Source organism: Sylvia atricapilla, chromosome 1 (genome assembly GCF_009819655.1).
Source record: "Sylvia atricapilla isolate bSylAtr1 chromosome 1, bSylAtr1.pri, whole genome shotgun sequence".
Classification (NCBI taxonomy): Eukaryota; Metazoa; Chordata; class Aves; order Passeriformes; family Sylviidae; genus Sylvia; species Sylvia atricapilla.
Genome location: NC_089140.1, coordinates 53589319 through 53604456, shown reverse-complemented (window position 1 = coordinate 53604456; position 15138 = coordinate 53589319). Strand labels below are relative to the sequence as shown.

The 15138-nt window shown below is 39.8% G+C and overlaps 1 protein-coding gene across 1 annotated transcript; it reads right to left on the bottom strand.

Moving 5' to 3' along the window:
• Positions 1–860: 860 nt before the first annotated feature.
• Positions 861–14017, bottom strand: INHBA (inhibin subunit beta A). Its single transcript, XM_066322862.1, has 2 exons — positions 13118–14017; positions 861–1909 (listed from the first exon to the last, which is right to left on the bottom strand). The coding sequence occupies exons 1-2, from the start codon at positions 13908–13910 to the stop codon at positions 1026–1028; spliced, it is 1677 nt and encodes a 558-aa protein (XP_066178959.1). The 5' UTR covers positions 13911–14017; the 3' UTR covers positions 861–1025.
• Between the last annotated feature and the right edge of the window lie 1121 nt (positions 14018–15138).

Genomic DNA, 15138 nt, shown 5'->3' with positions numbered 1-15138 from the left:
AAATATTTGTTAAATAAGGATTAGACAGGTCAGACACCATTGTAGTGCAAATAGTAAACGATTAAAAATTTTTTTACAAAATATAGAAATGTTTGACTCCAGTAACTGGACAAACATATTCCTTTCAAGTATCTCTCACTGAAGATTTTTTTTTAAAACAAGTTATTTCCATTTAAAAAAAAAGTCTCTGTTGTTTTTGTCTTTCTCTCGCAGGTAAACAGTTTCAAACCATCTAGGTTGCATAGTTCTAACATTGTAAGCACCTTTACAGAATGTAACTTTTATTCTTTCATTAAGTTTTTGTTCTCTTTTTTCCTTCATTTTTCTTTTTTCTTTTTTTCTTCCTTTTTTTTTTTTTTGTAAATGTAGTGCAGAAGATGAAGGTGTACACACCTGCACACTATTGACCCTTGATCAATGTTAAGTATACGCATGTGTATCGTGTCTGTATGTATAGAGACATGTATATAAATACATAGCCATATATATACTAACACAAACACTGCGCACCTACTCAGTTGCTCTGTAAATGTGGGGGGAAAACGCCAGTGACAGTAGTGATCATACACATGGCTTTTAATTGACCTTTTGGACTTAGTCCAAATTTCCGCAGGTTAGATGAGCTGCTACCATGGCTTGACCTGATGGGTAACTAAGGGAGAGAACAGAACTTCCTTCCCCTAGTAGTAACTAAAGTTTAGTATACTATGTAACAAGATAAGGAACATACTGAAAGGAAGGAAAATCCCTAACCCATACCACCATTCAGACCTATCTTATTCAAGCCCAGCCTCACTGAGGTTTTCTTCCTTTTTTATAGCTGAAGTCTTTTCTGATCCTCCATAAGTCTTTTTTTGTTGTTGTTTTCTTTTTCTCTCTCTCCCTTTTCTTGCTCTCTTCTGTTTTTGCTTATGTTTCTGATGATTTTTTCACTCAAAAAAGATTATACCATGTCTGGTCTTTCCTCTTCTTGGGCTTTTGATACATTTTCTTCTTAACAAGAAGGGTCTTGTGCACACCAGCATCTACGAACAGCCACACTCCTCCACAATCATATTCTGTATGTCTTTCTTAATGATGTTCTGTCCATCATCGTAGTAGAGCATGGACATAGGCCGGAGTTTGGTGGGCACACAACATGATTTGAGGTTGGCAAAGGGGCTATGGCCCCGCATGCGGTAGTGGTTGATGACAGTGGAGTGGAAAGATAATGATGAACCAGATGTGCCTGCTATATGGCTGGGACACTCTCCTTCGCAGTAGTTGGCATGATAACCTGTAGGAGCAATGATCCAGTCACTCCATCCTATGTCCTTGAAGCTGACAAAGAACTGCTTCTTGCAGCAGATGTTGACTTTGCCATCACACTCCAGGCCTCGTCTCCGCCGCCTGTGCTGGCGATCCTCTGAGTGCCGGGCAAGCATCATCAAGAAGGGCCGATGTGACTGCTCTTTCTCCTCTTCTGTGAATTCTCCAACTTCCTTTTCTTTCCCTTCCCCATCATCTTCCTTTTTCTTCTTCTTGCCCAGTAGCACCAAGTTGGCTCCAGTCTCTTGACACAGGTCACAGGCAATCCGCACATCCAAAGAGCTCTTACCTTGGTCCAGGAGTCTCTGGACACTGCTGGAGACAGGGAAGATGTGCCAAGTGCTCTTACGGGTGTCCACTGCCTTTTCTGAAATCAAAGTCTCACTCTTTTCATTTTTCAGCCCCCCATCCTCTGTATCTTCTGCTCCTTCAGAATTGCCTTTAGGCTGCCGCAGCTGTTGAAACAGGCGGATGGTGACTTTTGTCCTGCTCCGGTTGGCTTTGGAGACCTTCAGGAAGAGCCACACTTCAGCATGCTCCACCACCGATAATTCACTGCCTTCCTTGGAAATCTCAAAGTGCAACATTTTCTTGGCTGTGCCTGATTTGGTAAATGGAAATAGACAGGAAGAACTTGTTAGTATGTTTGCTTGCATTTTGTTAAAGAGACTTCTGTTACTTTTTCCAGAGGCATGAAGTGCCCTAGGTATTCTGTTTGGTTCTTTACATTTTTATAAATCTTCTCTTCTAACCTTCCTTCACCTCCTCCTCAGTTTGTATTCTGTGAAAATTCTCTTTTTAGACAAGTATATATATGCCTGTTTTCCAGCATGTTTTAACCTGAGCATTTTTCATAGTAACAATGTAGTCATTAATGTAAAGCATCTCATGGCAAATAAGCATCAGTGGCTGCTAAGGGTTCATTTGCTTAAGCTGTCTTTGTGATCACTGTTAGCTGAAAGGCAAAAATGCTTTGATGCCAGTCTATATGTACCATATGCATAAAAATCTACACCTAATATCTGGTTAGGGAATGAGGTCCAGGGCTGCCAATTCTTTAGCAATAGTTTGAAAACTGTGTGGGAAAGAGGTTTACCCTTTCTCTCTTTGTAAAATACATCCTTCATTTGCGTCTTAAAATGAGTTATAAATATCTATTGTTTCAAAAACAAACACATGCTATAGCATGACCCTCAGCTTTAAGAAGTTAGCAGAGTTATATTGTAAAGAATTGCAGAATTGTAGCAGGCAGATTTTTCATTCTGTTAGATGTTAGCTGTAGATCCTGTTCCTAATTTAACACACTGTACTTACTGTGATTATAGTAATGGTGAATACACTGAGAAATAAGCTAAAGAATGGTATAATTATGGGGATGGTTCTCTGGCATAATTGTATCAACTTGCTGAGATGTCATTATGATGATTGTGATGATGAGGAGGTGTTTCTCGGATACAGAGCTCATATCCCTGGCAGAAGTTGGAATGAATAATGAGGGCTGTTTAATGATTTGATCACTAGAGCATGAAGAAGTTAAGAGAGAATGAATTAGCTGGGGGATGGTGGTGATATTATTTTTTCAAGAGAGGTACTTTTCTATTTTCTTGACAAAGAAAAAAGCCCTGTTGATGTCTTTTGTTCCTTCTCAACATGGAGGCCGGGATGGACTGAAGTCACAGATTTGCAATGTACAGATAGCTGGCCTTAGCGAGAAAGAAACAATATTCATAATTATCTATTTGTCATTAATATTATTCTTGAGCTACCCATAGTTGTTTACCAAATTTTCTCTGCAGCAATTCTTCTTGTCAGTGAATCAGAACTTTGCACCCTAAAACCAGCAAGCGGTGATCAAAACAGGAGTAGTTTGGCACATACAGGAAAAATTGCCCTCATTGTAGCAATGCTCTTCTCCTTTCTTCCCATTGCAACTGAATTCAAAAGTATGGGTTCCCTGGCCATTCCCCTGTTAACACATTCTCAGGCGAGACAGGAGTGCAGCAAAATCACAAAGGACATGTACCTTGTATTCAGCTGAAAATACAAGAGTTGCTGATTTCTGAAGTTTGTAGGCAGGCTGTGCTGCCCCTTGAGCTACCTGTTGCTTTTCTTCTCAGTAAAGTACTGGCACTGACACATTCAGCTTTCCCTTATGGCATTCCCAGGTCAAAGAGAGAGACACTTCTGAATTATAGTGTACAAAGGGCAGATTTTGTTTTCCCTCTAAGTGAAAGCGTGAAATTGTAGACTTTAACTGTCACTGAGATATGGAAACACATAGTTTGTGTTAGCTGCTTCTGCTGATGCCAGTCTCCAGAGTGAGTTACATTAATTTCTTAGGGAGTTACACGAACCAGCAGGACTGTGCTTTAGAAAAGGAAGTAGCTTATAAAAGATAGAGCAAGCTGACCAGTACTGTGAGGCATGATGAAATTACTCTTTTTCTATTGTTTTTAATTGACTCATTCAATGCTGACTGAATGGCTAATGCTGGTTTTTCCATTCTGATAATCAAACAATGTCAAAGCTGCTAGCTGTGATGGAGCAGAGGTCAGGTGATAGCGACCAATCTTGCTCCTGACTCAATTTCAGAGCATGAGGAGTTGTACGATGACATCTCTCCAGTCCAAAGGAAGTCTGGTCCAAAAGGCTGCTTGCCTTGTACACAGGGATGTTATGGAGTGTTCTCTATGAGAATGGATACTTCTAAGGTCTGTGAGAACCAGCAGGCCTCTGGCTTTATTTCCCCTGACTCTATTTTCTACAGCAAGCTTCTAACTTTAGGTTATCCTTTTCCAGTCCTGATAAACCCTTTCTGAGGAAGACCTGGACTTCAAGGGAACCTGAAGGTAGGTGATGTGCCAAGGGTCGGTTGCTGCCAACCAAGACTCTCCATCCAACCCATTCTGCTTGCTGCCTCTACCCAAGCAAACCTTGGTGGAAAAAAAAAGTGTTTAGATAAAGCTGCAGAAAGTCTTCTGGCACCAGCAGCCTCTTTCCAGCTGCTCTCTTTCCTCAGAGCTCACAGACTTGTGTGCAGAATAAGCAAAAATTGCTGGGAATTTCCATACTTATTTTGTATTATTGAGAAACCAAGCTGGGCACAGACAGAAGTTCTGGCACTAGCAGGGGTCCTGTGCATGAGAAGATCAATTGTGCTGGACATGGACAAAAAGCCTGATCTGATCATCTGCTCTGGAGAAAGCAGGTAGGGTGTGCAGACCTCAACAGAGGAAGAAATTGTATGACCCATCTAATCTGAAAAGGGAGGCAGCCCTGCATTACAGAATAACCTAATGCTGTTAAGTGCTAGTGCATGTTATTTCACATTCTGCTATTTCCATGCTCGTGGGAGCTGAAAATAGTTACAAAGTGACGTATCTCCAGCAGCAAATATTCGTATTACCTTTTGCACTGGCCAGAAGCATAGTGATGCAAGCAGTCTTTTTCACAAGTATTACATGAAAGAAACAGGACCTCAAGAACCCTCTTAAACAGGTTTTCAAATGCTCCTCTATGTGTGAAAGTAGAATTCTTCCTCATTATATTTGAACAGTATGGTGAAAGTACATGAGTACTTGCTTTTTCTTTACTTCAGGGAAGTGAGCTTGAACAAGGTAGCCTAAGATATGTCCTTATATAGGGATAACCTTGTAGGTTGTTAGCTACAAAAAAAAGCCTCTCTGGATGCAGTTAGCTACATTTTCAGAATCAAATGGTGGATTAAGAGTCTAAAAAAAAAGGATGCAGGAAGCTTATCTGAGCCGAATATTTCTGAATGAAACAAAATCCTGAAACCTGCATAGCTAATAAAAGATTTTATAGCAATTAAAAACACTTTCCCTTTCATAGGTCTTTTTAGAAGGAGACTGGGAATGGTGCAAGTTTGAGGGAAAAAAGCATGCTTTCACATTAGGAAAAAATGGAGCTTTTCTGAATTCTCTCCACATTCACAACTAGTTTGTTACGATCACACAGAACAAATGGTATGAATCCCTCAGTTTTTAAGAGGTCACTGTTCTCAGACAAGCTCATTTTAAAATCAGAGTTTGGCCTGTGCTAAAACGAAATTGAGACCCTAGGATCTGGCTTATTATGGTTACACATTCACTTTATAACACCTTGGTGTTTGTTTCAAAAAGATTCAGTGCTACAATAAAATAAATTCTTCAAGTGTTCTGAGACATACACACACACACAAATCTATATTTAATTTTCTCCAGATATTTCTTAGGGATTTAGCAGCCTTTCCTTTTAGATCTGAATTAATGGTCAGAATCAAAGCTTTGGAAATACATACTGTTCATCAAACTGAAGATAAAAGGGAGATTTCTGAAATTTAGGGGTGGTATCACTTCCATAATTACGTTTTGTTTACCCTTTTGTCCTGCCTTTACATTTGCCAAAGTAGATTTGCAAGGGTCTTTTTCCATTTGTAATCATCCTGCTCCTCCTGCCTGACTGCTGAGGAAAGACCCACAACCTAACAGTGATAATGCCTTCATCAATTCCATGCTCATATAAACAACAATGTCAACAGCCTGGATTGTTATCATAGCAGAAGGCAGCTGAAAAAGAAGACAAGGGATTGCTTTGGGCTCCTTTTGATTGCTTTTCCGCCTTTCTCTTTCTCAAAACTTTGGAGAGGCTACCTCTCTGAAAAAAATTTCACCTTTACTGCTGAACAGAGTTTCTTCCAGAAGGAGGGCTGTGATGCCAAAGGAGCAGTCTAGCAGGGCAAGTGACACTAGCAAATGATGTGAGAAGTGGTTAAAAGCACAAGCTCTAAGAAGTAGTGCATATATGGTAAAAAGTTTAATGGAAGGAGTTACTGAATGGAAAGAAAGTGTAGCAGTATATATAGCATGGGAGTTTTCTCATATCTGTTTTTCTCTTCACTAGTGCTCATGCACCTTTTTAGGAGAGAAACCTGGACATGCAAGCAGAGGGGAGCCTGCACAGGTACGCTCCTCTCCACCTCTGGAAGGGCTGGCCAGGGCTCACACAGGACTCCGCAGTCAGCACCTGCTCCCAAGCAGCACTTGAGTGATGGACATGGCACAGGAGCCCGTGGAGAGATTGGCAGAACCCTTGAGGGTCCAGACACAGGGGAACTGGAGGGGCAGCCCTGCATGAGGTAGCTCATGCTGTGCTCCAGCAGGAATCTGCAGGTCCAGTGTGCTCTTCCTCTGAGGCTAACGACCCTTCCTTCAGTATGGTTGGTTTTAATTATACAGTTGAAGTTCCTTTATTTGTAATTTGCAGCAGGATTCAAGGTCAAGCCCTGTTAGCTCAAGCTATATATATTTACCAGGTGGGGTCGAAGCCATACAACTGAGAGTACCTTCTTTTGAGTAAAATGCAAAGATATTTAAATTTTTTAAACTGTTAAATACGGTGTTAAATAATAAGGCTTTTTCTTTCATAATGAAAGTGATTATCCTTTGTGACATTATAATGTGGCTTATTCTTAATTTCTCTTAATACACAGGATTTATTATCCTTTGAAAAATGTTCAGTGTGTAAGAAGGTGCTGTCACTTTAAATTTCTGTGCTTCACTGGTGCTGAATTTTGAAACATTTTTACATTATACTGTAAGTGAACTGTTTTTCCATACAAAGCAAGGGTTTTTTTCCCTTTTTTAGTTGCTAACTTTACTACTGCCTGTGTTTAGATTTGGGAGAATTTGTACTGCGTGCCAATCTGTAATTACATTCAAAAGCATCCTTCCCTTCACTTCTCATTTCCGTTCCCCAGGAGACAGAAAAAAAAATAGGTTACTAGAAAGGTTCCTCTAAAGAGAGTAAAGAGAAGAGCATGGTTATTGAGAGATAATTGCTCAAAATGTTTACTAATGAGTGACCACTGGAGTTAGATGAATTCTTTTGCAGCATAGAATTTATTCAGAGAATTTAGTGTTTTCATGTGGTAATTATCCCCTAGGCAGATTGATGATTACAAATGTCCTATTGCCACACTTAGACAGTGGCCATTTCTGTGAATGCATTTCAGCCTATGGATGGCTTGCAAACAATTTATTCTGATTATTCATTATCTGGCATCCATGTAACCGGTCATCCAGGTTGCATACTTTCATTCCTACTCTCTCACTGTTGCCTCTTACAGTGGGACAAGAATTTATGGCATAATTAATACATTATCTTTATGTTCACCTACCATTAGCTGCCAGAAAAGGGAGATTTTGTTGTAAGAGAAAAATAAACTGGAGAAAAAAAAAAAAAAAAAAAGGAAAAAGATCTATTCCCCAAGTGTTCATGGAGGGGAAAAAAGCAGCAGGGGCTTTATTTAAATACCTTTTCTTGAAAAGTTAACTAGAAGAGGCATTGACAAGGTCATTCAGAATCTGAAATAATTCAGTTCTGGTGAACCTTGACTCTCCTCTGCTATTTTGTTAGGAGGGAAGCACTTTACATCCACAGCTTTGAGTTCTTTCCAAATTGAAAGCCCTTCCCCCACATGGCTTTAAATATTTAGAAACAAAAAAGGTGTTTGTTTGGTTGAAGTTGGGTTTTTCGTTATTTGATTACTTCAGTTACATCTAAAACAGCTCAAGCAAAGTTTAGGATCATTTGCACAAGTAAAATATTCCAAAGTAAAATATTCCAAGGTAAAAACAATCCCAAGTCTTTGTCTGGTGTTTGTTCTTTGGGTTTGTTTTTTGGGGGTTTTTTTTGCTTGTTTTTATTTTTGTTTTTGTTTGTTTGGTTTGTTTTTGTTGGTGGTGGTGGTTGGTTTTGGTTTTGGTTTGGTTTTGGTTTGTTTGGGGTTTTGCTTCTTTTTTTGTTTGGTTGGTTTTTTGGGGGGGTGTTTTTTGAGGGGAACTTTTTGTGCATACTTGTAATAATTTGCTGTAAATTCTAAAATTATGTGGATCAGAGGGTGCCAGTGTGTTTTCATTAATATATTTAATTTCTGTGCACTAAGGCCCAAATCCCAAGCCAACTGAAATTAATAACAGAACTTCCAGTTGCTTCTGGTAAACTAAGCTTCAATCCTAAATCAATGTTGCAAAGCTCTGTTGCATTAAATGAGATCGCCTTCTCATAGGCATATCTCTCTATATAGATATAGATATAAGAACTCAGCATGAATCACATATGTGTGTGCAAGGCAGATATATCCTGCTCGGAGGAAAACACATGGATGCCCCTTGTTGTCTGCAGGAATGGTATGGGCACATGAACACATATGAGCATGTTTGCTCTGGCATACTTGTATGTAAGGACATACGTGAGCTTATACACACATATGGGCAAATACATATTCAGATATTCCCTACTAGCACACAAAACTGTGGGCCTCGCTACACAGAGATGGACACATGTAGTACTTGCTGTCTCTCTGATATGTTTTCCTAAACTGGCTCCAAACTTCCCAGATTCATCTGTGCTTTCGCAGGTTGTTCTTCAAACCAACCAACTCTCCCTGAATTCTCATATTCTGAAACAATGAAACAGATCAATACAGAACATCTTTCCTCTTCTGGAAGTAACTTGCTTTCATTTGCTAAACTTGAAATTTTTGATTTGGTATGCCAAGGGATTAAAAAAAAAAGCAAAAAACAAGGGGAAATAGGCTTGTTTTCTAAAAGCCTTGGAGATTGCATTAAAAAAAAAAAAAAAAAGATGTGAGCAAATCATCTCAGATGATGATTCATGGTCACATTTCTCAGTATCTTGTAAAAAATATGTATTTATAATTTCTGATCTCTGTAGAATTCCAACACTTCTAGCATCCACCAGTTTATCTTTCAGCCCTCTACTAATTTCCTTCCTGCATTATTTTCCTTGCATCTTTTCACTCCAGTGAATCCCTGCATTTTAAAAAAACTAGGAGAGAAAAATGAGCCCCACTCAGAGCAGCTACAGATAAGCATTAAGATCTCTGGGATTCAGAATCCAATTAGGTAAAATTAGAGATTGCAGGAAGGTTGCCTAGTGTGGAGCAAAAAGCCTTTGGAGTGTGCCCTCTCGTGGCCGTTCTTTATTCAGCACGAACACTCGTACCCTTTAATACAGTTCTTTTCAAAAAGAAATTGTTGAAATTATTCAAAAGACATAAGCGAAACAACCTTTGGTTTTTTTTTTTTTTTTCCTCCTGAGCTGCCAGCTTGGTTGTATAGAGTAGATACTTTCTGGGAAAAGATGAATACGTACGTACATGTATCGCTCTGCACATGAAAGTAGACATCACGTGATCAAGTCAGTTCACCTTGAATTCCGTATGAAGTGGTACAAAACAGTAGAAGTGGTCTAAAAAGCCGGCAGACTCGCCTTTTTTTTTTCTTTTTTTTTTTTTTTTTTTTTTTTCCTCTCCCTGGAATTTCTCCTGGTGAGAAACCTTTAGATTTCCATCCAATAATTCCTACCACCTTCTTGGGGGCAGATGTTAACAACCTATTTCATTGATAGTTTCGTTGCCAGGATCAAATTCAGTTAGCAAAATCCAAATTCTGCCTAATAAGCTGTCTACTTAAAATAATGAACAAGATAGTAGACAATGATATTTATAAGTGTTGAGTATCTCTGTTATCAAACCTGTTGGATTCACTTGTCACAAAATTATATGACCCCTCTCCTCAAAAAACTATTTTTAAGACTTTGAAGTAACACACACAACTCTGGCACAGCTACCCTTACAGCAGAACTAATCAAGGTTAGTAATCTTAGTTTGACATGCAAGTAGAAAGTGATTTTCATGTTTTACTTGTAAGAGTGCCAAAGGACAGTAGGGTGCATTTGTTACTTTTTCCCAATACTCACAGTCATTAGTTTTGCAGAGATCTGTCTGGATTTGTTAGCTGTGAAAACTACCTGCCAACTATTTCGCTGATTTCCTGGACATAACTACACCTGTGCTTTAGACAAGTTTACTGCATTTATTTCCCCTTTAATTGCTCGAAGTCTGTACTTGTTTGAATTTTGGTCTATTTTAAAAAATAGCAGTCTCAAAACAGAGCCACATGCACAGGGTGCTGTTTGTTCATTCCCTCCATTTCTTTGTATGTTTGAGAATATGGCTGATGAAAGATGGAAATACTACTTTTTTTATAAAGACGAATAGTAAATGTGGCATCTGAAAGACACGGGGAAAGGCTGGTTTATGTCAAGCCATACCTGAATAAACAAGAAGTCTAAAGTCTTATTTTGCCTTTTATAGACATTTGTCTGATACAATATGATATGTTTTCATTCATTTTCATGGATTTCTTATTGCCTTCTATCAAGCCAGAGTGAGTTTGACGTTAAAAGCAGGAAACACATTAACCTGGCTGTGAGCGGAACCTCTTGGTGTTTCAAATCCTTCATGCTATTCCCAGTCCCCACAGAATGGAAAGTGGAGACTGTCCCTGCAGCTATATTCTATTCCTGTGTTTTTAACTCATACTTCCTATATGACATGCCACTTGCCTTTGGTTTTTGCCTCATTTTCCTTTACAGGAAAAAAAATACTGGTTTAATATTTGACAGGTAAAACTTCCAATGCAGAAAAGGACAGGATCTCAATTAGATTTTACTTAAGTTGTTGTGCATTGGCACCTGTAAAACATGGCAGACCCTCTGGTGTTAGCAAGTGACCAGATATGAATGGCTGTAGATGAGAAATATGCTTCAGTAATCTGAAGTTACTTCACAGAGTGGACTTATCATTTCCATTAAAAGCCCAAACCAGAGCTCACTTTTTAGGTTGCTAATTGTCCCTCCCTTTTTCCAAATCAAAGAAGTATGGAAAGGTGGCAGATATGGAAAAAATGGACAGAGCAGCCCTCCTGCCTGGGCTTTCAGGATTGTCTTAGTACAAAGGAGGAGAACTGTGGCAGAGAGGAGAAAGTATGAGAACACAGGAGATGCCCCTGTCCTGCAGCTCCATAGCATAAGTCCTCTTCAAGTAGTTTGTCTAGCAGCAGTAGGACAACAGTATGTAAATCAAGCCGAGTGACGTGTCAGTGTTGGTCGCTGGTGGCGGATCAGTGACGGGATGATTGGCCAGTGTGTGGGCAATGGCAGCATGATTTTTGCTGCTCACGTGACCCCAAGAGCCAATGGCTTCGGGAGCCACTATTGGAGGGTATTGTACAGAGTAGGCATATATCAAATTCCAAATTCCTTTGTGTCAGAGCTCAGGAGAGACAATAATGTGTTTACAAATGATTGCGACTCCCACAGTGAAGAGAAACCACTGTTCATGCCATATGTGTTCCCCTGCTCTCAGAGCAAGCTGCTGAAAACCAGGTGGGGAATCCGACTCATATATAGCTTAGAGAGTTCCTTGCTTTTATAAATTAATTTCTGAACTGATGTTGAGCTACCCCTTCTAATGATCTCTGGAATTGACAGCTTCTCCCTGCTTTCTGAAGTGGAGGGGATGGGAAAACTGAAAAGCCTGAGCTCTAATGCTGAAAGAACTGATAATGTGTATATTGACAAGGACTCCAAAGGCAAGGGCTCCTTGTACAGTTGGAAATCAGACAGCCAGCAGGAATGTCTGCACTTAAAAGCATGCACACTTCTTGTGCATGGCTTCCCTGCAATCAGAACATCTGAGTCAACAGGTTTTCAGGACTGGAAACTCTGAGTGTTGTCTTAATTGTTTATACTGCTGCAGCAAACTTTTAAACAAAAATGCTTGGAGTTCCTTTGCATACTTTGCCTACCATATGCTGTACCAAACAAAACAATGACATTCTTTTAAAACCGTCTTGGCAATAGGAAAAATGCTTTGGCTAGACAGCATCATAAAAAGTTGCTGTTAGTTAGATGATAGACTTATTGCAAGTAACTGCTATTGATGCATGCATTAGCATACCCACGTACACTAACAGATATATGTGCAGATACATATACGTTGAATTAAAATGGGTTCTGGTCCTATTCATGTAGGAACAAGACAGCCAAGTACAACTTTAGAGCTCTTTCCTATGGGCAGTTTATGTGAGCCTTAAGACTTTACTTACTAAATACATACATTCTGAGCTCTTACTGCCTAGGAGTTAAGGGGAAAAGAAGTGTGAAAGAGTTCAAAATACACCCTACCAAAGTTGCATTATTTTGGCAGGAGTGTTTTAGGAGCAGAATCTTTTTTCCAGTATGCAGAAGTCTGCATTACAAATTGGATCAGTTACAGAAACTTGTCCAGTTCTATTGAAGTCATCTGACAGTCCCTGTAACTTTTTAATGCCGAAGATGCTGTGTTAAATTAAGAAAAAAAAAAAAAAAAAGGAAAAAAAAGAAAAAAGAAAAAAAAAGACAGAGAAGGAAAAAAAGCCACAAAAAAGCCCTTTCACTTCTAAAACTTGAAGCTGCTTCACCTGATTTTATAACTTCCACTATAATTTTCACATGAAAAGGTTGTTTCTGAAGTAGTTTGCAGTTCACTTTCTGTCTAGATAAAGTCCCAAAAAGGCTACAGCCTTTTTTCTTTCACCATCAACTCTGCAATCTAGCCCTTTATTGCAAGTACTCTGGATTTACAGGCAGAGTTTGAAGTACCCTGCTGCAGCCTGACTTTGTGTTCAAGATTGGTTAGAGAGCTTCCTCCCTGTGTGACTGACTGTGCTTAGCAAGTGTAATCTGTAGCCAAGACTAAGTCAGAAAAATCAAATTCCTTCAGAGTCCTACCCCCCCATCCCATTCCTCCTTCTCCCTTCCCCCAAGCCTCGTCCTACAATCTTGCAGAAAACATTATTGCTGAGGAGAAGAAAACAAATTAATTGCAGTTTTGGCACAAAGGGTATTTTTCAGTTTGGGTACAAAGGATATTTTACAGTTTTGTTTTTCAAGCACTCACCTGATTCTGCAAAAGTGATGATTTCTGAGGTTTGCTCCACCACTTCATTCATTTCAGCTCTTCTTCCAACATCATCCTCTATTTCCACATAACCATCCTCTCCCACCTTTCCCACGTGGAGTTTTTTGATGGCATTTAAAAGTGCTGCCTTGGGCACTGGCTGGGTGATATTAGGTCTGTCCCTCAAGTGCAACATATTCAATATGTGCTTCTTTACTGCTTCCACCATCTCAGGCTGTGAGCTGGGCACATCCTTTGAGAGCGTGGCGAGGGCACATGATGGACAGTCAGTGACCGAACTGTGCCCCTCGGATCCTGGGGTTGGGGAACTCCTCACTATAATCCAGCAAAGCACCAACAGAAATCCTCTCTTCCAAAGCAAAGGCATCCTGGCAGCAAAAGTTGTTGTGATTCCCTTTTTAAAAGGCCCTGCTTTTCCTCCCCCTCCACGAACAGTTTTTTTGGGGGCTGGTTTTGTTTGTTTGTTTGTTTGTTTGTTTTTCCTTCTCTTCAGCAAATTCTCTGCAAAAAGAACCAAAAGTTTTCTGTGAAGTTTTGTTTGCAGGTTCCCTCTCTGAATGCAGTAAGTGCTGTAGATGTTTGTGGCTGTCAGGGAGAAGAGTTCTGACTCTGTCTCAGAGTAGGAGAGAGACACAGAGAGAGGGAGAGAGAGAGAGAGGACGGATTGGCCTAAAGTGAGTGAGTGAATGAGAGAGGGAGGGAGTTTTGTCTGTGAGTAAAGGCTATGATTAGGAAGGGGGAGGAACAGGCAGGCTGGCTTCCTTATGCTCATTGCTCCCCTAACACACACCTCTCTTCAAATATCACTACTCGTGGTTCTTTCCCTCCCTCTTTTCTAAAATATCTTTTCATTCCTGTAAATTTATTTTTTTCCCCTTTCTTTTTCCTTTCTGTTTGACCCTCCCCCCCCCCCCCGCCAGCTGTCATTCCCCCCCCTTTTTTTTTTTTTTTCTTTTCTTGTTTTTATTTTGTTTTGTTTGTTTTATTCCTTCAACAGTATCACTGGCTTAAGTAAACAGAGGAAACATGAATGAATGAAAGCAGTGAAATCTTTAATGAGCACCTTGTTCTTGGTCCTGCCTGGTATTGTTAAGGATAACAGGAGATGTTAAATAGCTTGTGAATGAGATAGGAATGAGGGCAGGGGCTCTGAATATTTTGAACAGAGCATTATTCTGCCTGGAGTAGAAGAAAAAAAATCTTTTCTGCTCACTTCTAAATGCTGGGGGGTTATCAACACTGGCAAGAGGTCTGACAGGCACAAAATTGCACTGTTGTTTGAAGGACTCTATAATACATGATACACTCCCCAGCTGCAATATGCAGTCAGGCACTGAAAGCCTAAGCAGGAGTTGCTACGTATATGTGACATGCCATGGTAGTGCCGTGTAATATCCCTACTTCCATCCTAGTCTGTGCCTGGAAGTTCTTGGGTATATATATTTAGGTTTGGGGTTAATCAAGCAATGCCTGAGAAATGCTTTGAATGTGAAAAGTGTTACATGTCATCTGGCCAAATCATACTTGCTTCTGACTCAGGCAAATCCCTCATCGATGCCAATAATAATTCTGTCTGAGTGAAGGCTGAGTAAGATCTTCTGCATTTGGCCCATTGTTATTAGAAGGCACTTATTACTTCATTCATTTAAATCACAGAGAACAATCATAATATTAAAATAAGACATTGGAAATTAACAGACGCCTAAAGCACTACAACCAGTGTTGGTAGCCCCTTGTCAGTTTATGCCTGAGAGGGCTTTGCTCTGCAGTGAAAAGGCATTCCCTGTGCCGCTGCCATAGCTTCAGGTTGCCTTTACATTCTGTATCCTCTCCGTTCTGTTCCTTACCCAGCAAAGTTGAAGTTTGCAAACTTGCTTACATTTGAATTTGGTAATGAAAAATGACAGCTCTAACTATAAATTTTGAGATTCTTCCCTTTCAGGCATTATCTTGTACAGATTTTCTTAAAGCAGCTTCTTTTTTCTTAGAAGTAGTGTTTA

What these genes read in the sequence shown, in the direction of transcription:
- INHBA (XM_066322862.1), bottom strand. Translation starts at nt 13,910, where the DNA reads ATGAGCATAAGGAAGCCAGCCTGCCTGTTCCTCCCCCTTCCTAATCAT. An exon ending in CATCACTTTTGCAGAATCAG is followed by an intron (nt 1,910 to 13,117) that starts GTGAGTGCTTGA and finishes TTACCAAATCAG; the next exon opens with GCACAGCCAAGAAAATGTTG.